The sequence below is a fragment of the Pelecanus crispus genome, chromosome 5 (genome assembly GCF_030463565.1).
Source record: "Pelecanus crispus isolate bPelCri1 chromosome 5, bPelCri1.pri, whole genome shotgun sequence".
NCBI classification, from domain to species: domain Eukaryota; kingdom Metazoa; phylum Chordata; class Aves; order Pelecaniformes; family Pelecanidae; genus Pelecanus; species Pelecanus crispus.
Window position 1 is genome coordinate 76,860,612 of NC_134647.1, and position 25,880 is coordinate 76,886,491.

Sequence of the window (25,880 nt, forward strand, 5' to 3'; positions counted from 1 at the left end):
ATTATAGAAATTAAGTCTCAAAATCAGTAAGAACTATAAGTATTTTCTACATTCCTTTGGCCGATAATACTTTCCCTCGTTCCCTGAAGATTCTCTCACAAACAAGTATTCATCTGATCGATGGCTTTGACAGGTCATGCTCAGTGTCCTACTAAACTGGAAAGAACCAGTCTGAGTCAGAGCTTAGGGGCTCCTGCACCATGGCTCACAGTGCCAAGGGCACGGGATGTACCTCACCTGCTGTAGGGAAGAGAGGCACTAGACCTCAGAAGGTGATGAGCCTATCACACCATTCATAAAAAAGAAAGTACTTCCACAGACAGCACTGCAAAAAAATTAGAGAGATAAAAGGAAAAAAAAAAAATCCAAGGCCAAGGACTTGCCCTGCTTCAGTCAGATGTTGGTGGTTCAAAATCACAAGAGACACAGAGTCACACACTCAAGCAAAAGCCCTTGGAAGCATGTACTGCCCAATGTATTTGTATGCCCCATCAGGGCAACATATACTAAAACATGTTATATGACTAATTATCCACTAACATAGCATTAATTATCTGCTTTTTCTAGGTTCAAGTCCCTAACCCAAGATTCCCATAAGTACTGGCAGAAGGTAGGTCAGCAAGGAAAAGACTATTCAATTTTCAGACACACTGAATTTTGGTCCCGTTTACTAAGGAACTGCTTGATTTAGGAAGAGACATTCCAGAAGGCTACCAGTAAAACAGCAGCAAATATGGAAAACACCAGTACCTTACACATAACAGAGTCAAGATTGCACATGGTATGGGCCAAGAAACTCTGCTGGCAATCAGTTAATGCTGGTCACTTCAGCAGTCTGCAGAAGAGCACTTGGATTATCCAGGGCCCCAAAGCAGACGCTAAAAGACTAACACTGACCTCAACAAGTTCTATACATGAAAAATTGACTCTTCTGTCCTAAGTAGAAGACAGTAATCCTCTGTTCTAGACCACACAATTAGCATCTGTTCGATGAAAAGACAATTACAGAAAATCTGTGCTAGCAGCATGAAGTCTTGGTTATTGGTAGCAATTTAATTTTTATCCATAAGCTGTAGTGACAGCTGAGGCCACAGCAAGGCACGGCTCAGGCTGGGATGGGATTGATGAGAAGATTCACTGTCCTAAAGACATTTCAAGAAGAGAAGCATTAAAATTTGCAGAGCCCAGATGCATGGAAATACTGACATGAAAACCATTTCTTTAGACATCTACCTGCAGCCTAAGCAAAACAAAATGGCATTCATTTCCAGCAAAAAAAAAAAAAAAAAAAGTATTCATTGTCAGGAAGGCAAATACTAGGGGAGGAAAAGATTTGAACAACAGCACATCTTTCTAGACCTCAGTCACCACTGCTCTTAACTGATGGCCAGAAACGCCGCTGGAGAAGCTGCAGTTATTAACCTTTCTTTAGACATCCCAGAGGAGAGGTAGAGAATGAAGACAGACCTATTAAAAAGTTTTTCAACCTACCAAAAAAAGGTGTGAATCCAGCACTGGCTTTGCCCATATATCCACTCTCCAGTTTCCCAGAAGGGGGACAGGGGGATCTGGTCTATTTTTCTGCTGTCCTTTGGGAAAGTATTTATTCCCACTTAATTCAAGAATCAATTATTTTCTCTCTTGCCCTTCATATCAAGATCAGGCCAGTCCACACTACGACCAACCATTGCATCTTCACAGCAGAGGTGATTACTGCCGAGAACACTACGGCCATGCTGGATTCTTCTAACATCTCCCCACTGCAGGCTTCATGGGAGCACTACTGAAGGTCTCGGTGAGATTGTACTGTGATCTTCTAATATCTTTGCTCAAGGACAGCAAATCAGGCTTTTCTATCTAGGGCTGCAGGTAAACATGTAGTTCCATTAACAAGAACGCACACCTTGGACACCGCTGTTAGCAAGCCCTTAACAGTTGAGTTTTTGTTCTCCTGACTGCCCAGCAGCATCAGAGAACTTCCCAAGTTCTAGTTAGTTTCCGATCATCATCTTCCTACATTAAGGTTATCTGTTATCAAAGACTCCTGCTCCCCTCTCATACTCTTCATACCAGATTTCAAGGGGATGAAAATGCAGTATTTTGAGGCATCTTCTCTAAGAACAGCTTTCAATAAGTTGGGATCTTGTCCAAGTTTTGCCAGCATCATTTCCTTCTTACCCCCAAACTAAGCTGACACCCACCTTATTAATACAAAGGCAGCATTTCACATTGCCTTTGCAATTTGAAACACTATAGCAAGCCAGAACCTGCACCAAGTCCATCATTAATAGTTAATGACACCTATCAAGACCAAGTCCTAGCCAACACACTCTGAAGTGAACATCATCTGCTACAGACAATTTGCTTTTAGGGAGCAGATAGCCCCTGCAGTACTATAGTGGAAGTGCTTTAAAGCTACCAAAAGTGCTGTTCTCATTAAAAAAAAAAAAAAAATTATAAAGTTCAAAAGGGAAAAACCCCAGTACTTTAGGATGGTCATCTGTAAAGACACCTAGACAATAACTGAACAAACCAACTGCCAGACTCAGTTGTTATATTTTCTTCCACTTCAGATGTGCTTGAAAGAAGTAGTTAGGCAAGTCAACTCCCTGGCATTGTTTTGGCCTGAATTTGTGCTCCAGGTTATGGCAACACAACAGTGCAATACTACTTTTTTTTTTTTTTTTTAAAAGGCAAAAAAAAGCAACAATAACCTGTTCATCATCCTTCACATGATGCTTGCTATGGAAGTTTCCAACCATGCAAAAGAAGTATTTTAGCTAAAAAGTAGTAAGTTTAATTTGGACGCAGTACACATCAAGTATTGTGAATATAATAGAAAAGACTCAAAGCCCCTAAAAAACCCCCACAAACTGCTTCTGGTTTTAGTAAAGCTGGTAAAGAAAAGATTGTGATCTATAAATGGTTTGTGTTAAAATGATATACAAGAGGGAGAACAGCAATTAATTTGCACTTTTGTGCAGCTCTGTAGTTTTACATAAATTTATTTCAAGGAAATGAGTTGTGCCAAGTAGAAATTACAGTCTCAATGACAAATGCATCACTAGGTGAAAAACTCCTCCCTTCTCCTTGACTACTTTATATTTAATATTTTTTAGCATGGAATTATTTTTAAAAGTTATTTTCACGTATTTCTTTTTAACAGCAACAGTTGGTTCAGGGCCGCTTTCCTTCCTCCTAGAGGTGGTTAGCAAACAGAGCTCCCATGGACACTGCTCAAGGATCAGCCTTCTTTAACGTGAGAGAACTTGGGGCAAGAATACAAAGTTCTTGATAGCTCTCCTCCAGGTGCAGCTTCTGGGCTCTCCTCCTGGTCAGCCAGCTGAGGTCACATTAGCAGCTCTTCTTCCCCCAACACCTTAATTAGGTAAGATTAGTCTGTTCAGAACGAGGCAGGTCCAGATAGTGGGTTTCATGGCAATTTGGAGAGTTATTCTTCTCCATACAACTATGCTTTCTTTGCATATTTTAGTGGTGAATTTCAATATGTAATCATCAATTAATAAGTATCAAGTTGTCATCACTCTGTTGTCTGCAAAAGAAAAAATTCACAAGTTTTCATTCAGCAAGAAATGCAATAGGAAGCATTTACCCGTACAAAACCGAGCCCAGTTTTGATCCTCCTATTCTGTGCTCTCCCATTTCAGCACACAGCTCCAACGCCTGCACTGGGACAACCAGCCAGAAATGCTATAGTAGCAAGGGCTCTAGATTTGCACTCCAGCTACCAGGCTTGTGCCCTCAGTACTCTGCAGCGTATTACAGTAAAGCATATTTATTCTGCTTGAGCAGACAAAAACCTCTTATCCTGCACAATGACTTGGATGTGAAACCTGAAGCTGTACCTGGCCTAAGTTCCTATTAACTAGTTGGCTTTCAAGTGTCCACAGCAACTGCCAGGATACCTGCCCATCATCACCTCACATGCTCCTTTTTGGCTATGAGGTTTCCCTCTGCCAGAGTACATCAGAAGTATAAAGTTGCATTTCACAAAAGCCTCTGTATATAAGCAGACAAGTATCCTACTGCTAAAATAGGATTTGTTACACCAGTTGGGATTGAACAAGTGTTCACATTCAGCTCTACACCTTCTCCCATAGCCTGGCTTCCTTGCGCAGTGCCCATGACCATTCTGTGCACAAGCAGGAATTCCCCCAGACTAACTAGGGACAGTGACGAGATCCCTTCACTCTCAATCAGGGATTCAGAGGTGTGTTAGGTTTCTTCAGAAACAGAATTCAAAGAACAGACTTCCAGACCAGCAAGCACCAGGTGAGATGTTCATCTCTCACCAACATCAGCTTAAAAAAAAAGGACCACTGCTAAGACCTCCAAAGGCTTGGGTTTGGTGGCAACCAGACATTTAGAAGCGTGTTTCCAGTATTCTGACAAATGGTATTGAACCAGTTCGCCCACAGACACGGCATAGCGTTGGGATTAAGTACTGGTCCCTGGCTGAATCACATTCTCTTGCTTTCTGCTACTACTCCCAGCCTAGTGGAAGAGCATTTTAGAAACAGAAGACTTGCAAAACCCTAAGAAGCAGAGACATGTTTGCTCTTGACTCCTTGGCAGTTCCATGTTATACTCTGCAGTCCTCCCACCAGCTTCCACCAGTTTCTGCATGGTAGTTTTCATATGAGCAAAACACTTAAAACGTGCATTTAATTACAGCCCCTGCACCATCAGCAGACTAAAGATCTAACACCAAGTGAAGTGCAAGAGGAACAACAGAGTCCAAATATTCCGCAGGCTGAATTCTGAATGCTCTAGCATTTGTGAAACAGCACTTCGCAGTGAGAAGCTAACTAGTGCACTTCTGAGAAAAACACTCATTAAAGACACCCTACCGACCTCCTACAGCAGCAGATGAACGGCATGGAAGTCTGTTCTTTTCTGTAACCAACACTGCCATGGTCTTTCAGAAATTCATGTAGATCTGTTACTGGAAACCCACCTTGTTGGTATTTCTGAAAGAGAAAGCATTTCATTTATGACACGAGAAGTTACTGTGCACAAAGTGTTCTCAAATTTCCTCTGGAGTGTGATAGCCAAAACCAGACTATTTGGTTCATTTGTTCAGTATTGCTGTAGAAAGAAGAAAATACAATCCTGTCCTAGAAATACCACATAGATTGCTTTGTTCCACCAGCTACATAAGTGACATAAAATTCATATTGTTCACAGATTGTCTTACATTTTGTTTGCTGTCTGTAAGACCAAGCAAGTGATCTCAAGTCATACTGGCATTGATTCTCCCTTGTTCACATCAGCCTCTGTGCTCATTGTGAGTGCTCTGGGCTCATTTTCCCTAGGAACCCCGATGCTGGATTCAAAGGGCCCTAATGTGGATATTCAGCATTGCCGTACTGAAGAAATGCTCTGCAAAACACCAGTTCAGCACACTGAAATGGCTCCCCATCGATCCACACGAAGTGCTCAGAGAGAAGAATGACAGTAAAACACTGTTGTGCAGGTCAGACCATCCAATAAACTCAGAAGCACAGACAGGTAAGTTGCATTTTGAGATGCTTAGAAAGTAGAGCTCGTGCTCAGTCTGGAAGTTGTGTTTCATGTCAGACTAGTCTTATTCTGCTGGCCTGTTTATCTGATGCTAAGACAAGAAAGGGACGAGAGCTAAAGAGCGTGATCCACATTTCCTTCCCACTGGTTACTGCAGCTACCAGGAGCATAAAGGAGACAGAGCACTAGAGGACAAGAACAAAAGCGAATTACCAAAAAGTTCATTTCACTTTCAGACAGTTCGCAATGGAAATCGATGGTGCAATTTTAACTTGAACGAGAAGTGGTGGGTCTTTCACAAGACATTTCTTTTTAACCACGCATTTCCAAGCAGCACATTAAGCAAGCCTGGACACCTAAGTGAGTTTAGAGTTATCTGCTTGGCCCTTGCCACACTCCTGCCAAGGGGATATTCTCTGAGATGCCAGCAAACCCTTCCTGACCTCAGCTTCTGGCGCCACGAGAAGAAGTGTTCACTCCAAACAAGACTTACCTACCTCTGTGTAACTACACTTAAAAATTGACTCTTTCCACTCATCCTTCCACTTGCGTTTCCATCAGCTGTTACCTTTTTGAAGCTAGCTGAAGTAGCAGAAACTACAGAACAGGGACACACACTAAGGATGATTTTCCAAACCAATTATCGCTTAGTCATTTGGATGACTACCCAGTCATCCTCCCAGTTTCACCACAGACTAAGCTAAAAGATTTTATTAGTCTTACCAGTCATTATAACTAATGCTAGATAGTATGGTGCTGAGTGATTAACAAGAATGAATACAAAACTGATTAGAAGTGTAATGGGGGGAAAAAAAAAATATTTACCTTTATGGTGTCATAGGAGTCGGTAATGAGTGCAATAAAAAGGCTGAGGATCATGTATATAAACAGGCTAATGAAGGAGTACAGATATAACCGACTGAACACCCACACCAGCATGCTCTTCTGCTGGATTTGAGCAAATGTTGCAAACATATCATCACCATTGACCAAAGAAAACAGACACTCAGCCACCGTGTTCAGATCTTCAAACTAGAAAATAATGAGTACAAATTATTAATAGAATATAAAGATCTATCATCCACATTAAAGGGAAAGTGAGACGCATTATAAAAACAAAAGTTTTTTTTTTAAAGGGTTTTACTTGTAGCAGAAGAAAAAAAACAACCCAGTCAATCAAATGCTACCATACTTTCCTGTATGTTCTGCCCAAAACATACATGTCAGTAATAGAACCATGTAGAAATATAATCTTGGCTAAGCATTACACACTGACATCAGAAATAAGATTTATTATCAAGAAATAAACTTGTGATGCTCAACAGGCAAAACAACCAGTAATTGACCACCACAGAAAGTTTAAGTTACTGAATTTTAAGTTGTTTTAGACCTGCAGGAAAATATCGTTCTGTTTGCCAAAGCACACAGATAAAGTGATTTCACAGATTCTATACAGTAAATCAGTGGCAGTATGGTGGGAACAGAATCCACATCTTCTGGTTTCCCAGCTCTGCAGCATTACTGGAGTAGGGGTAATTAATCAATATTGTATTGAGAAGTTAGAGACAGCATACAGCCTTCAGAGGTTGAATGGTCTAAACATTTCTCTTGTGATAACATCATCTCTCTGTCATTCAGAAACCCCCGAGCTGTAGGTAAAAGCTATACCTGCAGTGTGAAGCTAGTAAGGACACCCTAGACAAAATCATGGTTTCATTTCAAGGACATCCTCTTAAATTCCTAACTCCATTTCCCCAAGCTGGACCATGCCCTGAGACTAAATTCCATTCAGCAACCAGGTAAGCACACTTCCCACCACCGCTCTGTCCCTGCAACACAAATAACTAGTTTTGTTAACTATACTTTATAGGACGATATGAATCAATGCACAACGTCTTAATGTAGCTATTATCAATGAAGTAACATGACTATATCCACTTGAATTGTGGTCCTATATTGAAAACAAGATGTCAAGAGGCGTATGTTTGTAAGGAGAACATACTGTTGCACAGGAACGGCAGGTCTGGTCTTACCTATGGCTTGTTTATTTTTAAAGCCATTATGAGACCCAGCAGCACATTTTCTGAGAAGGGGTGCATGGCATGGGTAATTCTTGAGTAACCCACAAGTTTTGATGCATGGGTACAGGGAGAAGCCTGTAAGGATTGTTCACCTACAAGCTCCTGGATTGACATTAGCACAAAACGCAGGATTCCCACTCCCTCTCTCTCTCTGGCTGTAGTAGAAGAAAAAAACCCATACGTATTTCTATGTCTCTGAGCTAAGGCCTTCAGAATTTTTGAGCCCAAGGACCTCTGTCCTGCGTACCTGCAGAGCAGGGAAGGCTCTTCCCATTTCTTACCAGGGACAGCTCATGCAGCCGGAGCGCCCGGCGAAGCCAGCCCTGGGCTCTGCGCAGTGCCACACTGCCTTCCAGTGGGGTACTGGGGAACTGGCAGAATTGGGAAATCCCCATGCAACCACGCTGGCTTGCCTTGCTAAATATCGCAGATCAATGTCAAGAGGTAACATTTTCATAGATAAGCATATTATTGACTACACTTCCTTTTGCTCAGATAATTAATGCACTTGCTGCAGGGAAGCTACGACAGTATTTATGCTGTGCTTGTCATAAACAATTGAGCCTCTAGTATGACTGAGGATCCCACAGCATCCAGCATCCCGTGGAGAAATGTATTGTCATCAACTTAACATATGTGCAGACTGAATGCCTACATTTCTCAAAGGAGAGAATTACATTATGTTACAGTAATCCAAGCTCTGGGGGTGCAAGAAGCTGAAGCAAGCACTGCAGCATGTGTCTCTTACAATATATACTGTGTATAACCAGAAATTGAGAACGAGAAGTCATACATTTGTTACTGACTAATGGACATCTAGAATTTATCACAACAGGAATCTGCCTTTTTTCAAACTGTCACATAGAGCATCTGCCAAGACAAAACAAACAAACAAGCTTTGTGGGGTTTTTTTTGCTTGTGTTTTGGAATATACAAAGCCTTGCTGCTGTAGCCAGGTTTCAGACAAGAAGACATACCAGGCACACAATTTGATATCAACCTTAAAAAAAACCACCAAACCCAACAAAACAAACAAAAAACCCCCACAACAAAGCCCCAGACAGGAAGCAAAGTAAACAAGACAAGCATTCATCCACCCCTTTATGAGTCAAGATCTAGGAGCTGAAGTTACATGGCACAGGAAAGATTCAGAAAAACAAAGTCAGAGTCAAGGAGATTCCCAGAAATGGTAATGGTGAACTAGTGCCTCTTTAACCCAACTGAACCAGGATTGCCAGAAGAGGGCGAAAGAGATAAGACCAATTTACCTCTAGTCCCCAGCCAGACATTGCCTGGATAAACCATCCACCCATCAAGCACAGCCTTGTGTTTGAGATTACGCTGAGTTCAAGCACACAGTGAAAGCAAGAATACAGTTATTTTGTTAAGTGCAGCAGGCATACATGGAAGGAGAAACACTCTCATGTTCCTCATGTTACAGCTTTTAAACAAAACATGAATTTAAGACCTACTTCTGTTGTTACAACTAGATACTGTACACACAGAGATATTCACACATCGTTAGACCAGAAAAGGAGTACATACCTTTTCGTGGTAAGGTCCCAGGACAATCCAACCACAGAAAGTATAGCCAAGATAAATCATCCCAGCACAACAACAAAACCTTAGCACTTTGGGCAATGACGCCTGCATAGTTAAAATGAGCACCTACATGTCGGGGCAGAAAAAAGGAGAAGGCGAAAACGCCACAGGTTAGAGAAACCTGAGTAAGAGTGACAAATACATGCTTTAATTGTTGAACATTTGATTCATGCCTTACATTGTAGGTTTGAAAATATCCCAGGTATCTGATGACTCCAACCCAGACAAACAAAGTTGACGTTCCAAGTAAAATGCTGCAGACGTCATAACTTGTGAGGGTCTGAGGGATCCAAAGAGAGCAGGTGGTCAAGTTAAAGCGGTAGGTATGTCAGCTTGACAGCTACTCAAGTTCCAGCAGTTCAAACAAAGAAAGCAGGGCAGTCCAATACTGAAAGGATGTTGCTACATCACAAAAATCAGACCAAAGTGAACTGTAGTTATTTAGTGAGATCACCCAAATGCAATAGCGCTGCAAATGAAAGCTCATCTACACAGATATTCTTGCCGTTTTGCATGAAGAACTACAGCCTTTACCTTGGTTATGACACAGTTTTAATATCAGATTGAATGGCTCCAAGTTTTTGTTTAAAAAAAAGTGAATATATGCTACTGTTAGGCAAACAGGCTCTCATTTGCTATTTAGTAAGACATGAGCATATTTAAAGGGAAAGTGAGACTCAGGACTACAGCCCTTTCCACGCTACACGCACTTATATCTCTGGACAGGTTGCCAGCTGTTCAGAGCCTGAACTTTTTTTTTTTTTTTTTTGACACTGTCAGTGAAGTTTATAACCAATTCTACTTGCATTTTACTTTAGAAGGCTAGAACTGGTTGCAACAAGCACGAGATACCCTCCTAGCTCAAGATTTCCTACCCTCATCCTCCCACCTCAGCATACAGCTGGAGGTTCTCAAGTGCTTCCTCCGAAGGCCACTCCGGGCATCTGCCCTTTGAGCCTTAGTACATGTGAAGCCGGAGTAGCACACTACCCTACTCTCTTTTTCCCAGAATACAAAGGTTTGTGAACACATGAATTGTTGACATACAGCTCTGCTGAAAGAAAAAAGAAAACACAATCCAACCAACCAAAAAAGAAAAACCCACCCAAAAAACCCCTGAAGAGCTGCCAGCTGGAAAAAACGCATTGATTTCAGCAAGCCCAGACTGGGAGGTCAAGGACTAGCAGGTGACACTGTCTGTGCCTGTAGTTTGGACAGGCCATGAAAGCAAGCTGTAACAGCTATGTTTCCAGTCCCACAAGCCATCAAGACCCCTGTTTTATCCAAGGGAATAGACTCTTGGTTTCCCTGTACAATTGTACCACTACTTCTTACAGAAACAACGCAACCCAAGTTGTAGGGGTTTTTTTGTTGTGGTTTTTTTTGTTTGTTGTTTGTTTGTTTTTGTTAGGAACTGTCTACCCAGAGGTCCTATACCAGGCATTAGGGGATTTAGCAGTGTGGAAATAAGATGTTTAAATAGCTTACGTGGTCTTACTGGAAGACTTTGGGGAAAGCGGACTGAAACCAGTTATCACTCAAACTAGCACTAGGAAATGAAGAAATAAGAACTAGCAAAAGTAAACAAGATGACTAGTGACTACAATATCTCACTTTCATCTGCCCCCAAGTTAAACCACATTACATATGGTTGTAACAAGACTAGTATTTTATCTAAAGCATTAAACTCTCACCTTGGCTTTTATTTCCATTTTTAGGATTGACCCAATGATTGTCATCACATCACTGATAATTACCAGGACATACCATCCATTTATGAACTCCAGGCGATCAGCATGACAGACATGACGCTTATATTTCTCCAGGAAGAAGTTCACAAATCTCTATTGACAAGCAGTTAGATGTTTAGTTACAGGTCACCTTACATGACAAATATGTACAGATGCCCCAGTAGTATAGCAATGTTCAAGTTTCACATACCCCCTTTTCCTATTGCATTTGCTGGAGTAATAGCTTAAAACTCATTCTCAGTATCAACAGAAATAGGAAAAAAATTAAGATTGGTTTAGACCAGTGAAAATCATCTTTCCACAGAACAGCTGACTTCAAACCAATCCCCACCAGCCTAACCATGGCTTGTTACCCCCTTTTTAGCCCCCTTCACAAGTTTCCATCCACCTCCAACAGAGCAAGACCACCCAACTAAAGGAGTTAAAAAGAGAATTAATAACTCAAATACAACTATAAGGCAAGAGCTCTCATTTGCAATATAGCCGAGAATATCACTCCCCACATTCAACACTGCCTATCTGCTTTCACTTGCTCTTTTTGCTCATGAATAAATGCTGATGTCCCTATTCCTGACAGCAGGTTGACAATGCCTTTGCTGAATTGCATCCTCTTCACCCTTGTCTTGTTTACAAGCTACAAAAATGATATATTGAACAAGATAAACAAGTATCTGTGCTTTCATATCCTACCTATCCTGAACTCTTCTTCCAACTCCCACAAGCCACATGCTTGCAAAGTTTGTATTGATTAATGGTTATAAGCTGGAACATCTCACAGCCCAGCTTGTGTTTCTGCATCATTAGACCAGAAGAACTGCATCTGCTTACATGAAACTCTGCAAGCAACTTGAGATGAAGTCAGACAGGGCTAGTCTCAGCCTGCAAAGGAGGGTGAGCAGGGAAGAAGGTGACAGCAGAGGGTGATCAGGGATCATGGAGGGAAGAGGAGGAAATAAGAACTGAAAAAGGGTGGTTCCAGCCCCAGAAAGACCAAAAAACCCAGCCAGAGTTAGACTATATGCTATGCTTTACATTTTCTCCAGTTAGAGCTGGCTTTGAGGGATAGTCATTAAAGCATTGATTTATGACAAGACCTCTATGGAAATTCTATTCTGAAGCCAGTGAAGGAAGAATTCGTGTTTTCAAGGTGCAGGATGTTTTGACTGTTAGCAGCACAAAGACTCATAAGTTTTTTGTGCAAAATCCTGGACAAAACTGAGGTTGGGGCGGGGAGGGGAAAGAGTCCTTCTTTTGCCCTCAAGAGATACAACAAAATACTTCGTATTACAGCGCTTACACAAACAGAAGTAAAAACCCATTCAGCTAGCAACCGTTCATCACAGACATCTACCCATCCTTTCTAGAGATAGAGATACAGTAAGAGAGCAATGTCCTGCAGCATATACACTACCAAATGTTTCAAAACATATCATTTGACAAGACTAGCAGCAAACAAGACAAAGACAAAATAAGCATTGGGATTATGGGTTATGACCACTGTCCTTACTTTTTGTAGTCTCAGGGCAAGAACAATGGATCGTGTGCAGAGGACAAGAGAAGCAAAGCAACTTAAAATGACAAATCCATCAAAGACTAGAATATACTGAGTGTTTTTCTGGAGAACTGTAAAGAGTCCAAGAAAGGAAGTAAAGTTAGTCTTTTCACATCTCTCTGAGCACAAATTGTTACAAAGTGTCACATGTGTTGCATTTAAACACTCTCATGCCATAAATATATATGTTATGAGAAATACTCTTTCTGCAGCTATGGAGATTGGGCCACAAGAGTGAAAAGCATGTTCAAGTTCTTCAAAATAAAACCAAAAATGGGTATATTAATACAAGTGCCCCTTTTTGCACTAAGTTCATCTGTCCATTTGTACTCCAACAGCGTTACAACTACACAGGGTTAAAAGAAATGCAGACTGTGGCCCATACCAGCATTATTAAATAAAAACCAAACAAAAAATCCCACCTCATTTCTCATTCCATGACCTACGATCAGAAACTTGTTCTACTTTCTGTGCTGTATTCTTTTCATCCACAGGTTTATAAGCCATCATGTGAACCCACATGAGGTATTATTTTCCTTGGTCTGCTCATATCAATTGACAAACAGGATGGGGAATGTCTTGCTAGAAATACTGTTCTAGGGCAGCACAAATGAAGGGAGGAGATGTGTAACACTGCTATCATGCAAACACACTTGCACCATACTTACCAGAGCCAAATACGTGCCAGTCTTTACATTCTTCAATATCAGTGTCACTATCAAAATAGATTTTGATTTTTCCACTGTGGGCTCTGTTATTGAAAGTTATCTGGAAACACAAGAGTATATCAGAAACAAGACTAACAGAATTTCATTCCCTCAAAAAAAAAAAAAAAGCTTGGCAAGTGCTTTGGCATAATACGCATTTATATTTGTTGGTCAGGTAAGCTTTAAGAAAGCTGCCACCGCAAGTCTTGGTGTAGTCTTAATTTGACAACATCACATATAGTATAAAAAGCAGTGCTCCAAGAAGCCAAACTTCAAGTTCAATCTTTAGAAGAATAACAATTACTTATCTCCTTCTCAAGTTAGGAAGTTACCAGCTGGAATATGATACAAAATAATATTGTCCCTTGGCAACACCATTCTCAGCAACCTTTGGGAAGGAGGGGTAACGGTCCGGACATGCTCAACTGCTTTTCCCTTGCAGTCATAAGGATGCTAACTACCCCTTAGCTTAAGCCCTTGTTATATATACGGTGTTGGAAGTGCCATGCCCCATATTCACTTACAGTATTTTGAAACGCATAGCAGTCAGGCAATTCACGAGCATGGATCGTCTGTAGAGCAATGCCCTTCAGCTTGAAAGAGATTTCAACCTGTATAAGCCTGGATTTTTTAAAAAGTGTATAAATATGTATATATATATATAAATACACAAAAAAATACACACATACACAAAGCCAGGAAACTGCACAACTCTGAATCTACCATATTCATACGAAAGGACAAGTTAAAAATAAAAAAGTCCCCACCACTGCTTTACCTGTAAAATTCAAGATTGAAAAAAGAGGAGTTCAACTTCAGTTCAGCCTTCTTACCAGCTAGCTCCTGTGGCTTAAAAAAGATACATTCTGGGAGGAGAAGAGGAAAAGCTGTAATCTTAAAAACTTCACACAGAAAGCAGCATAAAACTGAGATAATCACGTTGAATGGCAAGTCCTAATTAGGCAAAATGTTAATTTTGAGCAAACCTATCCACAGAGAGCCCCAGCTAGTGGGATCAGAAGCAAGTTCATGTAGTAAATCTTGAGAGGCTAACAGCAAGGACTCTGCTCCGAGAGGTGGTAAGGACACCCACCCACTGAAGGTACAGACTGACCAGCATCCAGAATTCTGTATTTGAACTTTCTGCATGGAAGGGGGGAACAAAAAAAAAAAAACACCCCACAAACCCACCCACAACCCACTAACGACAGCAGTTGAAAAGAGCTTCCTATAGTCTACACAGTTGCCATTTCTAGGCAGGTACTAAAAACCAAGAGGAAAACAGGGAAAAGGCATGTTACTGTTCCTATGACTGCCACGCAAAAAGCTACTGGTTTTAAACTTTACTGATTTAGCATTAGAATATAAGTATTCCATAGCAAGACATTTTTAGTACAACAATACTATACCTGTTTCAGTAGAAACATCTATGTTCAGTGTATCGTTGGAAGGAAGCATCGTGCCTTTCTTGTACTGGTGCTTACAGATTTTTAAACCTGATCCTTCATGTTCATAGCCAAGCGTCCCCAGGGATATGTTCTTTAATTCCTTGTACTAGTTTAAAAACAAAACAGAAGCAGAAGTTACAGAGATAGTTGTCTTTTTTGCATTAGATAGTAACTTGCAATTTCAAAGTTATGTGTATCAATAGAGCTCTTCACATTTAAAAAAAAAAAAAAAACCCAAAAAATCTTTACTTTCACATAAAGTCTGTAAATTGAGAGTGGATATCTCATGGGAAGCTAAGAGGGCTGCTGGCCACTAATTAGTAGTGACTGGCATCATGGTGACACAGTGACTGGGAGCCCCATACCTACTGGGCTGCCTGCAAATGATTACCCACGTGCCAGACAGCAAGCCAGCAGACAGCTTTTAATTAGATGCCTGGCAGCGACTTCAATGCAGCATTGCTACTAACCACACACGCTCCAGGGATACCTTATGTATTTATCTCATGAAGGTGTTGGTTTTCACACCACTTGAAACTTCATTGCTTTATATACAATGCAAGTCACAGTTCTTATCAAATCCATCCCAAAAGTAAAACCAAAGCTGCTCCCTGTGTGGCTATAGGAGAGGGAAGCCACGTGTTCACTATATAACCAGCAACCAAGGAACATACACAGAGCTTGGGCAGCCTCCAGAAGTAGTTTAACCTGCCTGCTTTACACAAGCACAGAAGCAACTGAAAACATGCCTGCGAGGAAGGCACTTTCTTTTTCACTTACTCTAAATACAGCACAAGTCACCTTCTTCATATGTTAAGATACGCTCGAAACCAAGGACTAGAAGCGGAAGCAAATAAAGCTATGCCAAGCCAAGCATTGTCCACGCATGGATCAGCCCTGAGCACCACCAAAGAACAAGGCCAGGCCTCTCCTGACTTGCCTTCCACATGCCCTCGATGTCTGCTGGAAGCAAAATGCATCCTCTGATCCTTGGAGTCACACCTCCCAGTCCTGCACAAGCCAGGCAACCCGGGGCACATCCCTCCCTGTGGTTCTTGAGTCCTCAACAGCCAAGGAGATCAACAACCAACTGTGAACGCAGCTGTCTGCCAGCTCAGCTTAGCGCCAGCTCAGCTTAGCACCAGCTCACATTGTCCAAGAGAAGCCAGATAGACCCCTGGCCCTTTGAGGAAGAAGGCATAAACTTCTAGCAATTCATTAGTTTTTATCATCACCTCATCTAGTGAAAGAGCTCAGGGCAGCGTACAGCGTTGGTCCACTCTGAAGGAAGCATTTACCTCCCAGGAGGCCAGGGTAAACAAAGGTGGGAAGCCAGACAAGGCTTCCCATTCCTTAAAAAAAACGTTCAGCTGCCTTTGATACAGATTAGACCCTTTACCCCTTAAACACGGATTTTGTTATTATGCATCATTCAGCATCATCCTCTTTCCTCCTTCCTATGGGCATTATGGCCACCAGCCCATCGTGTGGGGTACAAACTCCCAGTGGTCATTAACAACCACTGTGTCCAAAAGAACTGTAACAGGAACCACATGTTCATCCAAAACTCCACCTTGCAGCGCCGTTTCGACTCCTCACAGCTGGCCCTGCAACAGGTTCAGACAGCCTGGGGGAAGAGCATAACCTCCGTACCCTGTCAGAACATTATCGTAAAGTAAACTAAGGAAGCCAAGTCTGACTAAGGCAGGTCAAGTGAGTGGAAACAGTAGTTAGTCACAACTCCACATCCCTCTGAGGACATCTCCAGATGACTGCACCTACCAGCCGCTGCTCTGTCCACATGTGCTGTCAGGCTCTGCCCTCCTGACAGCTCAACACGTGGCTCTGGGTTACTCACATGCCACTTTCAAACAACACTACGAAACAGTAAAAGCAAAATCCCTGTTTACGCATTTCTAAGCGGCCTCAGACAGAGCAGCCAGCAGAACATCCTGGTGCTCCAGACTCTGCTGCAGGCAGGATACAAGCATAACAACTCCGCACGGCTTCTTTGTAAGAGAAGCTTCCAAACTGGACCCAGGAGAGGAGTAAGGAAAAGCTGCTTACTCTTCCAAGTGGCAAGTATGTTCATTTTTTTCTTTCAGAGTGTGAAAATATTGCAGTGGCACACTATACAAAGCCTAAAATTCCATTTTTACAACTCCAGTTTTGCTGTGCACTATTACCGTCTTCTGTAATATCATGTCTTTCTGTTTGCCCCACCCACCACACATTTCAAAATAAAACTCAAAACAGAACACCAAAACCTACGGCTTCTAGCTGCCCATCTCAAAACAAAAAAACATTCCTTTCAGCTTAGGAGCCAGCCAGCTTGTATCTTTCTAGAAGGCACCCTTTTAAAAAGCAAAACAACCCAAAAAAGCAACACCAGTCATAATGTTCACCTGGAGGCACACTTTTTTAAGCCTTGTATGTGATAAAAAAAGCCTCAGGAACACCACAGAACACTGAAGAACCCAGATTACACAAGTGTAAATCTCCTTAAAGGATATGTCTACATTCATACAACATAGACATTTTATGAAGTGACCTTTTTCTGATGCCTGTATCACACATTGGCTCATTCTTGAGGATATAAAGCTATTATTTCTCTACTGTCTTCTATCTGGACTTCATCTCAGCCTTAGTGCCTACAAAAGAAGGAAAGTGAGACAAAGCAAGCAAGCAAGGAAGGAAAAAAAAAAAAAAGCACAGTTTATAGCAGAAATAGTGGCAATATTGAGAGTTCAAAGGAAGATTGAGAAAACTACTTCAACACTCATTTAACATACCAGGAGCGAGAGCCTTGGCCTTGAGCAGCACAAGAGAGACAGCGTGTTTGATCTGTTGATGGCTCTGCTGCAGCTTAGAGGAGGTGGCCGAGGAGCAGCAAGCCCCCACGTAGGTGCATGTTTAAAAAGGAGGTACAGCCTTCGCACCACTGTGACTGCTGGGCATAACCGGCGGTGGGAAAACTGCTTTAAACCAAGCATCAGAGCTGGTGCTCCAAGGTCAGGGCAAATGAAAGGTGGTTTAAAGCCACTTTCCATTCATCCCATGTGAATGGTTTCTGGGCTTATCGTCATCCCCAAACACAAGAGACACTTCATTTTCCACACACAGAGCCTTTCATCTCATGGCTTCTAAATGTATCAATATTAAATGCAAAAGTCTTTACTGAATTTTCATCCTAGCTTTATTCACTTTCCTCCCATGATTGTAAAGGGACTGTTCTTTAAAATACCATCCCTAATCAGGGCGAGCGCCCCTACATTCCTGGAAGTACCATATTCCCCATTTTGAGGCCTCTGGCACTTACTACAAAGCTGCAATTCAGCATAGCTGTAAGCACAAATTTTTTGAATACCATGCATAGGTATATTAAGGCCCATAGCTCTTCAAAGTTACACCTAAACAAAGGTTCCAGTTCATGCAAGATGACTGGTTTTCAAACTTTCTGGATTTCAGTACTACGCACTGAGTAAAATTTTGGTTTCGATTCATCTCCAAGAGACAAAAATGCAGACATCTACACACAAAATTCAAGATAACCCACCTACATTGATTCACTGAAATATCAAAACTGAAATCCAAGAATGGCAACAGAAAACCAGAATCTTAGCAGAAGATTATAGCTGTAGCTTCGGCTTTGACACTGTTCATTATAAACACACACACTTACCTGATTAATAACATAAAAAATGCTATCATAAGCATCCTGCTGTGTATATATACTGCAGCTGTAGTCATCTTCATCAACTCCAGAATAGCCTTTCAGGAATAGGTGTTTAAAAGCAATAGTGTTTTCCTCTTTGAATGAGACCACCAACTGGTTACTCAAACCAAAAAAAATAAGCTGACAAGAGAAAAAAAAAACAAACCACAACAAATTCAGATTTTGAATACTGGTCAAGTAGCAACATTTTGGAAACAGCTTTGAATACATAAATACAATGAATGAATAAATACAAAACAGAAGAGTGCCTGTTGCTGTAACCCTGCTAGAATAGGAGCAAAGAATCTGTTAACTAATGCCATAAGACTCCTAAAGTCAAGGTTACCCCATGCAGGGTAAGAGAAACAGAAATCAAAGTCTCCCACTGATTCCAAAACTTACAGTGCAGCAACTAAACAGACAGCTAGATCACTGCCACCTTTCACGCAGCCCGGACCAACAACTCTAACTGGAATTTGCCAAAACTTTTGTTGAGGATGCAAGTGGCAGAACCACCAACCTACAAGCGCAGCCTGCTACCCCATAAATGCCCTGCTTTGCTATGGGACAAATTCCTGCACCTTCTTCCTACCTCTGGCATGGCACCGGATTAGAGCAAATCTACATGGGACCTCACAGCAACAAAAAGCATCACCTGCCTGACCCAGGTGCTGGTTAAGGAGGCTATAATAAGAAGCAGCAGTAGACAGCAGAGTTACTACTCAGGATTTGTGTTGCCCAACCATACAGATGCTCCCAATTCTACCACCACCAAGGAAAACATACAAAGGGAGCCTAGAAGCTGGGAGGGGTGGGGGGGGAAATCAAGCAACAAGAGTTTCTTCACTCGCATGGCAGTTTAACCCTGGCTGCATGCCAAGTGCACACCAAAGCCGCTCCCATCACTCCTCTTCTCAACCGGACAGGGGAGAGAAAATATAACAAAAAAAAGCCCAAGGGTCGAGACAAGGACAGGGAGATCACTCAGCACTTACTGTCATGGGCAGAACAGGCTTGACTTGGGGAAAATCAGTTTAATTTATTACCAGTCAAATCAGAGTAGGATAATGAGAAATAAATATTAAACCTCAAAACACCTTCCCCCCACCCCTCCCTTCTTCCCAGGCTCAACTTCACTCCCAATTTTCTCTACCTCCTCCCCCAGAGCAGTGCAGGGGGATGGGGAATGGGGGTTGCAGTCAGTTCATCACGCGTTGTCTCCGCTGCTTCTTCCTCCCCATGGGAGGACTCCTCACACTCCTCCCCTGCTCCAGCGTGGGGTCCCTCCCGCAGCAGACAGTCCTCCAGGAACTGCTCCAGCGTGGCTCCTTCCCCTGGGCTGCAGTTCTTCACTAACAGCTCCAGCATGGGTCCCTCCCACGGGGTGCAGCCCTTCAGGAGCAGACTGCTCCAGCGTGGGTCCTTTCCATGGGCTATATCTCTTCACAAACTGCCCCAGCGTGGGTCCCTCCCACGGGTGCAGCCCTTCAGGAGCAGCCTGCTCCAGCGTGGGTCCCCCGTGGGGTCCCCAGCCCTGCCAGCAAACCTGCTCCAGCCTGGGCTCCTCTCTCCACGGGTCTGCAGGTCCTGCCAGGAGCCTGCTCCAGCACAGGCTTCCCACAGGGTCACAGCCTCCTTGGGGCACATCCCCCTGCTCCGGCATGGGCTCCTCCCCGGCTGCAGGTGGATCTCTGCTCCCCCAGGGGCCTCCATGGGTGCAGGGCACAGCTGCCTCACCATGGGCTGCACCAGGGGTGCCGGGGAATCTCTGCTTTGGTGCCTGGAGCACCTCCTGCCCTCCTTCTGCACTGACCTTGGGGTCTGCAGAGTAGCTCCTCTCACGTATTCTCACGCCAGCTGCAGTCTGTGTTCCTTTGGTTCCCCCCTGCCCCCCTTCTTAAATACATTATCCCAGAGGTGCTACCACTGTCACTGATGGGCTCAGCCTTGGCCAGCAGCCAGTCTGTCTTGGAGCCAGTTGGCATTGGCTCTATCGGACACAGGGCAACCTTCTAGCATCTTCTCACAGAAGCCATCCCTGTAGCCCCCCTGCTACCAAAACCTTGCCATGCAAACCCAATAGACATGAGTTTCTTCACACGTATAGTAGCAGGAGGATATCCCAAGCCCCAGAGAGCTAACTCCTCATGCTAGGTTTAAACTAACAGCAAATGTGAAACTGTCTCATCGCTGCATGGAGTTTCTAAGCCCCACAAGAAACTGCCAGAAGTAGGGAAGAAGTAAGAGTGAGAAACTGCAAGCAAAAGAACTGTGAACTTAGAAATCCCCCAAAGCAAACAGGCAGACTCCACTAACACCCAAATGCCTTCATTCAAAATAACGGGAACTGGAAAGCACACCTGTTTTTTTCCCCCTTCACTGGAATATGTCATCTTTTGTCCTAGACAGTAATTGCTTAGATCTGGGCCAGGCTAAAAGAATATACGCAACAGGACTATTTAGTGCAAGGCTGTTTGGTTGTACAGTAAAGTCACAACCAAGACAGAGAAATGGGGATGTCGGCTCTGCCAGGTATATACAGTCTTCAGATTAAGAACTGAATCTTCATACTTTTAGCCAAGTTTTAAATCAACTATTTATATCTTCAGTTGACTGCAAAAAAATCACTGAGTGCTACAGATAAATCTGCAGCATCCTAGTTAATATGTCTAAAGAAATCGGGGATCTTCCAGCTGCAACACACAGAGAAAAAACATATTCTGCAGGGTTTCCTCGGGGGAATCCCTAGGGGATTTCAGCACAGCGTTGGAGTAAAACTTACTCCCCGTACTGGAACAGAAGCCTCTTCTGCTTTTCAGTCAGGCACAGATAGCCCAGCTGCCGCACCACGCTGAAGAAACCACAAGTGTCATGACTAACAGGCTGGCGTCAGGCAGAAGCAGCTAGCAGGAGGCTTAACTTATTCCTAGGTTGTCCTTCAAGGGTCTTGCCCTCACTCGGAAATACAGAGATGCTTGTTGAACCCGTCCATTTACCATTAGCTCACATTTGAGACCTCCCTGCAGAGCGGCAACACATTTTCCTTCAGAAACTGTTTTCCCTTCCTTGTTGACTCCCTGCCTGGCATCTGAGCGAGACCCAGGGCCGACGAGAAAAAAACTTAAGCAGCAACCTAGAAAATCCTGTGGCCTTTGAAAGCCAAGCAGCAGAGCACCCCTTCTGCTCACCAAGGGTAGTGGGAGACTAGGACAGCAGACAGAAAAATGACACGTTCAGTGACTCTCCCAAGAATTTAAGTCAATAAGTTAGGAGAGATTGAAAGCACTGAAACTCTTCAGAGCCATGTGAAGTTGTATTTTGTCTCATTACTCACACACAAAGGTTACTGCCTGGTGTTTGAGGAGAATGTAATAACCCGCAGCTGAGGTGCGGCTGCCAGTAAAGTAAGATGGGGCAACCTGTCCTCTTCGCTTACACTGTGCTCGCGCTGCCCATCCCCTCCTCCCCCGCAACACCTTAACACGCTCCCTGTTCTCAGCAGCTCTGACCCTACGGGTAGCAATTGTGCCAGCACTAGTGTAAGCAGCCTGTTTCAGCTAGCTTTGCCTAGACAGACCGAGCACTGCATCCCGCTCCCACCTGTGAAGAGAGCGCCGGCACGACGCCAGCGCAGCACGGCAGCAGCAGAGGCCAGACCCCATGCCAGCGGGGCCAGGGAGCCTGCCACGTCTCTCCAGCGGGGAGATGAAGAGTGGGAGCGGTCAATAAAACACAGGGACACTAAAGCCGGGGTTACGCTTCGTTCTAGCGGGCAAGTCAAACAGCAGCCTGGAATCCTGCAACTCAGCACGTTTTTAGGAGTTGTATATCTAGCAAAGTGTCAGATGTCAGAGTCCTGCATTTCAAAGGTCCAGAAAAATAATTTCTACTTATGCATGTGTCCCGTTTTGTTTCCCTCGACCCCCAGTCACTGTTTCCTAGTGGACTGTAAGTTAACCAACTACACTGTGATACCGGTGCAGTTTAAAATCCGCCCTCTTCTTTGCCTCTACCTACCTAGGTACCCGACTGTTTGAAATGCATCATTTGGCGACAGAAGCAAGGGGCATGTCCGATTCCTGTAGCCCAGTCTTCCCCATCATCACCAGAGACTGTAGCGTTTTTCACACTGAACATGTACTTTTCAAGTTACTGACTAGATTTCAAGAAATATCACTTCTGAAACAGCCCACTAAAACTACAATCTATGAATGTAACAGGAAGCAGAACATAAAGTTGTACTACGACAGCAAGCCTGAAGACAGTGTTGGATTTAGTGGGAAGAGTAATTTGCTTTAAAGCATTATTTTAAAAACAGCAAAATACCTGGTCAAATACTGCCCCAAAATCTCCAGGAGGCTTCTGTAATTTAGTTTATGTTGTTCTTACCCCTCGACACACCTTTCATAGTGTTTTTTGGTTTTGTTTTTTGGGTGGTTTTTTGTTGTTGTTGTTGTTTTTTTTCCTTCCTTTCTGGACTGAAGCAGGAAGTTCAAGTCAGTAACAAATATCCAGGGATGGCAAAGACCCAGAACCACATACCTGCTTCTCCTGCACATCATTGCTACGCTTCCTAAGAGTAAAAACAGAGGAAGGATTACCTGTGTAGTAACCATAAGTATCTTCAAGATCTGCAAAGCCAGTTTCCATGGTATTTGGCGTCTTGCTCTGTATTTTTCACATGGGTTCATGAAGTAAAACTTCAAATCCTCTTTCAGAGCCATCTCTTTTCCATCTAAATCTGACTGAGCCATCATATTTCTGCCATAAACAATATAATACATTAATTAGAAACCAACAGAACACTTTGGCAGACAATTTCCTCATATGCAGTTTCACCTCAGATCACCACATGACATAACAGACCTGCAAGAGTTTTCTGTTTGTTTTACAGCAAAATGCAAGAAGTATTTCCCTATGATCACATCATTAAAAATCGTTCAATCACATCAGAGCATCAAAACACAACATTTACACAACTATTTCTCAGGAAATAGACATAAAATAAGAGGATCTGTAATAGCAAGTCTACATTTATCTCTTTCTTAAAACTAAATATTTGAACTAAACAGAGGCCACTGTTAACACATTTCTCTGAATAAGCCACATTCTACCTCCAGAAAAAGGTGTTTTAAAGACTAAACAGCCAGAGCAGGCTTCACAGCACGCTTCTGTTACGAACATGCAGCTTTAAGGGCTAAACTCACAGGCAGTTATTTATTTAAATATCTGGGCATGTAAAAATTAGAGGAACAAGCACAGAGGACTATTGTTGTAGGTGTCTTAAATCACTCCAAGTTTCTCCCTCTCAGCTGAACGGGACATTGAAAACTTTCCCCTTCTCCTAATCTTAAACCTGTTTTCCAGTACCATAATTGTCAGAACTTTCCTACTTTGCACAAAGATCAGAACTAAACTTGTAATTTTTTTCCTTCCTCCTCCATGTGTTAGGGTAGAGCAATCATATCTGAATATCACTGGCTACATAAGCCGATTATCAGTCCCCTTTACTATCCAGAAAATTACTCCCCATGGTCTGAATTTTATAAAGGATAACTCCCCATGTTCCAAATTTTATGAAGGATAACATTTTCTCTCAAGGTCAAAACCAAAAGCATCACTTCCAAGTTTTCAGATGCACTCTTACTTCTTTTGTCCTCACCTGTCTGAAGTGTTTCGGTATTTAAGCCCAAACTATAGACCACAAAGCACATTTGATTTGCTAGAACCAGCTATCTCGTGAGAAGAGAAATGAGAGTTAAAAAACACAGTAAAGTCAACACTGTGGTGTTTCCTCATAAGAGGAAGTGAAAACACCCCAAAAAATATTTTTTAACATTAGAAGCTCAAAGGTTATCTTTATTACACAGCCTTAAATCAACCATTCATGAAGATGATGGGAAGTAAGCTGATTTTGGGTTTGAGACAGGGAAAACACAGGCAGGTTTTTAAGAAAGAGAAACTGTGGAGTACATCCCCATTTAAATTTATAATAAAAACATACTGGACTAGTTTTAATAATGTTTATGATATAAAAGCTTTGAAAAATTTAAACGCATCTGGCAGAAAAGCGTATGGTAGTTACAGCTGTGAGTATTGATTGCCTAAGGAAACAGGTACACGCGTACTTCAATCCTCCACCGACACCTAAAGACATCGCTACTCCTGTACCATCTTCTCTTGAAGGGGCAGCAGCATTTGCGTGGGTACACCATGAACGAGACCAAACGCAGAGTGGAAGTCACAGGAGGAGGTGGGAAAGAAAGAGGAAACAGAGCTGGTTTAAGCTGGATCTGGTCAAGACTTAAAGCACAAAGGTATGGTGTAAGAACCACTCCAAGACTTCAGCAAAATCTTCCCCTGAACTTCCAGTAAAAGCATCTCTGAAGTGACAGATCTTAAAAATCAAAGAGCAAACCTTGCAAGAAACACTACTTCCTTTGATACTCAAATACACACCATGGAAGTCATGGTGGTTTTTTCCCCAAGTGGTCTTTCGAGCCCCTACAGCTATTCTAAAAACTTGATGCTGACTAATAACAATAATTTTGCTTTTACACAACCCTCACTTCACTCCACCAGCTAGGGACTATTTCCACTGACGCCTTTAGCTTCATTTATGAATTAGCTGTAGAAACTGTAAGCAGGAAATTCAGCCAAGGAAAGCAACATACTTTTTCAGCGTAAGAGGAAGAGAGGAGATTTAAGCCTATATCACTGTTGGACTTTGTCTTCCAATAAAGAAGAGGCGTTCTCTGGTGTAATAGTCAAGAAATAATTCATTCGGCAGTAGGTGAAATACAGCAATTGTTTTCTAATCCATTTGTTTCTAGAATAGATTCAAAATAACATCCAAAGAAACTGCATTAAATCTGCAGAACTAGAACCTTTAACCAAAGCATTAAAAAAAGTTAAAAAGCTCCGAGCAATTAACAGCGACTTACCTTATTTAAAACGAACCATCTAGTTCTACCAAATGTTTATTAGCCTAATAATTTAAAAATAATCCAGACAAAGCACCTAGCTCAAGACAGAGTAACAGAACAATTCAATTCAGACACAGTAGCGTCGTTAACACCGCTCAATAGGTTTCCATGGTATGTTTTGCGAAGCACTGATACAAGCAAGTTTTGCGAATGAAGACTAACCCTACTGTGCATGTTTAAATGCATATCCAAGTGTCATTAAGCGTGGCGTGTCAGAAATAATAATTATTACTAATGCAATTCTAAAAGCTTCATTAGGATAGCCGCCATCGCAACGCTGTAGCTGGCGGGACAATCTGTTGTTTGGATCATGTTTTGTCGTGAGGCACTTTTAAAGCTCAGTGTTCCAGTCAAGAAAGAGGCTTCCACAGCAATGAGCAGCGCTTAAAGCCACCTACTTCGGAAATAAGCATTTAACCGTAGCGCTTCAGCGAGCGAGAAAGCGCCATTGAATCAAGTGCCTAGAAAGCTATAGGGCACAGATGCACCTTTAA

At 42.5% G+C, this 25,880-nt stretch overlaps 1 protein-coding gene across 2 annotated transcripts; it reads right to left on the reverse strand.

The window, feature by feature from the left end:
- Nucleotides 1-3,039: 3,039 nt before the first annotated feature.
- MCOLN2 (mucolipin TRP cation channel 2) lies at nucleotides 3,040-25,197 on the reverse strand. 2 transcript variants are annotated; one of them, XM_009492548.2, is made up of 13 exons: nucleotides 23,002-23,161; nucleotides 18,368-18,541; nucleotides 14,647-14,791; nucleotides 14,016-14,103; nucleotides 13,762-13,858; nucleotides 13,199-13,298; nucleotides 12,486-12,601; nucleotides 10,922-11,071; nucleotides 9,406-9,507; nucleotides 9,171-9,293; nucleotides 6,370-6,576; nucleotides 4,876-4,991; nucleotides 3,040-3,553 (listed from the first exon to the last, which is right to left on the reverse strand). In XM_009492548.2, the coding sequence occupies exons 1-13, from the start codon at nucleotides 23,155-23,157 to the stop codon at nucleotides 3,517-3,519; spliced, it is 1,611 nt and encodes a 536-aa protein (XP_009490823.1). In that variant the 5' UTR covers nucleotides 23,158-23,161; the 3' UTR covers nucleotides 3,040-3,516. The 2 variants fall into 2 exon arrangements, with proteins under 2 accessions (XP_009490823.1, XP_075567833.1); XM_075711718.1 differs by lacking the exons at nucleotides 3,040-3,553; nucleotides 4,876-4,991 and adding exons at nucleotides 5,268-5,403; nucleotides 25,075-25,197.
- Between the last annotated feature and the right edge of the window lie 683 nt (nucleotides 25,198-25,880).

Bases quoted from the DNA above. Each gene is read 5' to 3' on its own strand.
- MCOLN2 (XM_009492548.2), bottom strand. From the start codon at position 23,157: ATGATGGCTCAGTCAGATTTAGATGGAAAAGAGATGGCTCTGAAAGAG. The intron at 18,542-23,001 runs GTAATCCTTCCT...TTCTCTTGTCAG, and splicing joins TACTTATGGTTACTACACAG to CTTATTTTTTTTGGTTTGAG. The intron at 13,859-14,015 runs GTAAAGCAGTGG...TAAAAAATCCAG, and splicing joins TTCAATCTTGAATTTTACAG to GCTTATACAGGTTGAAATCT.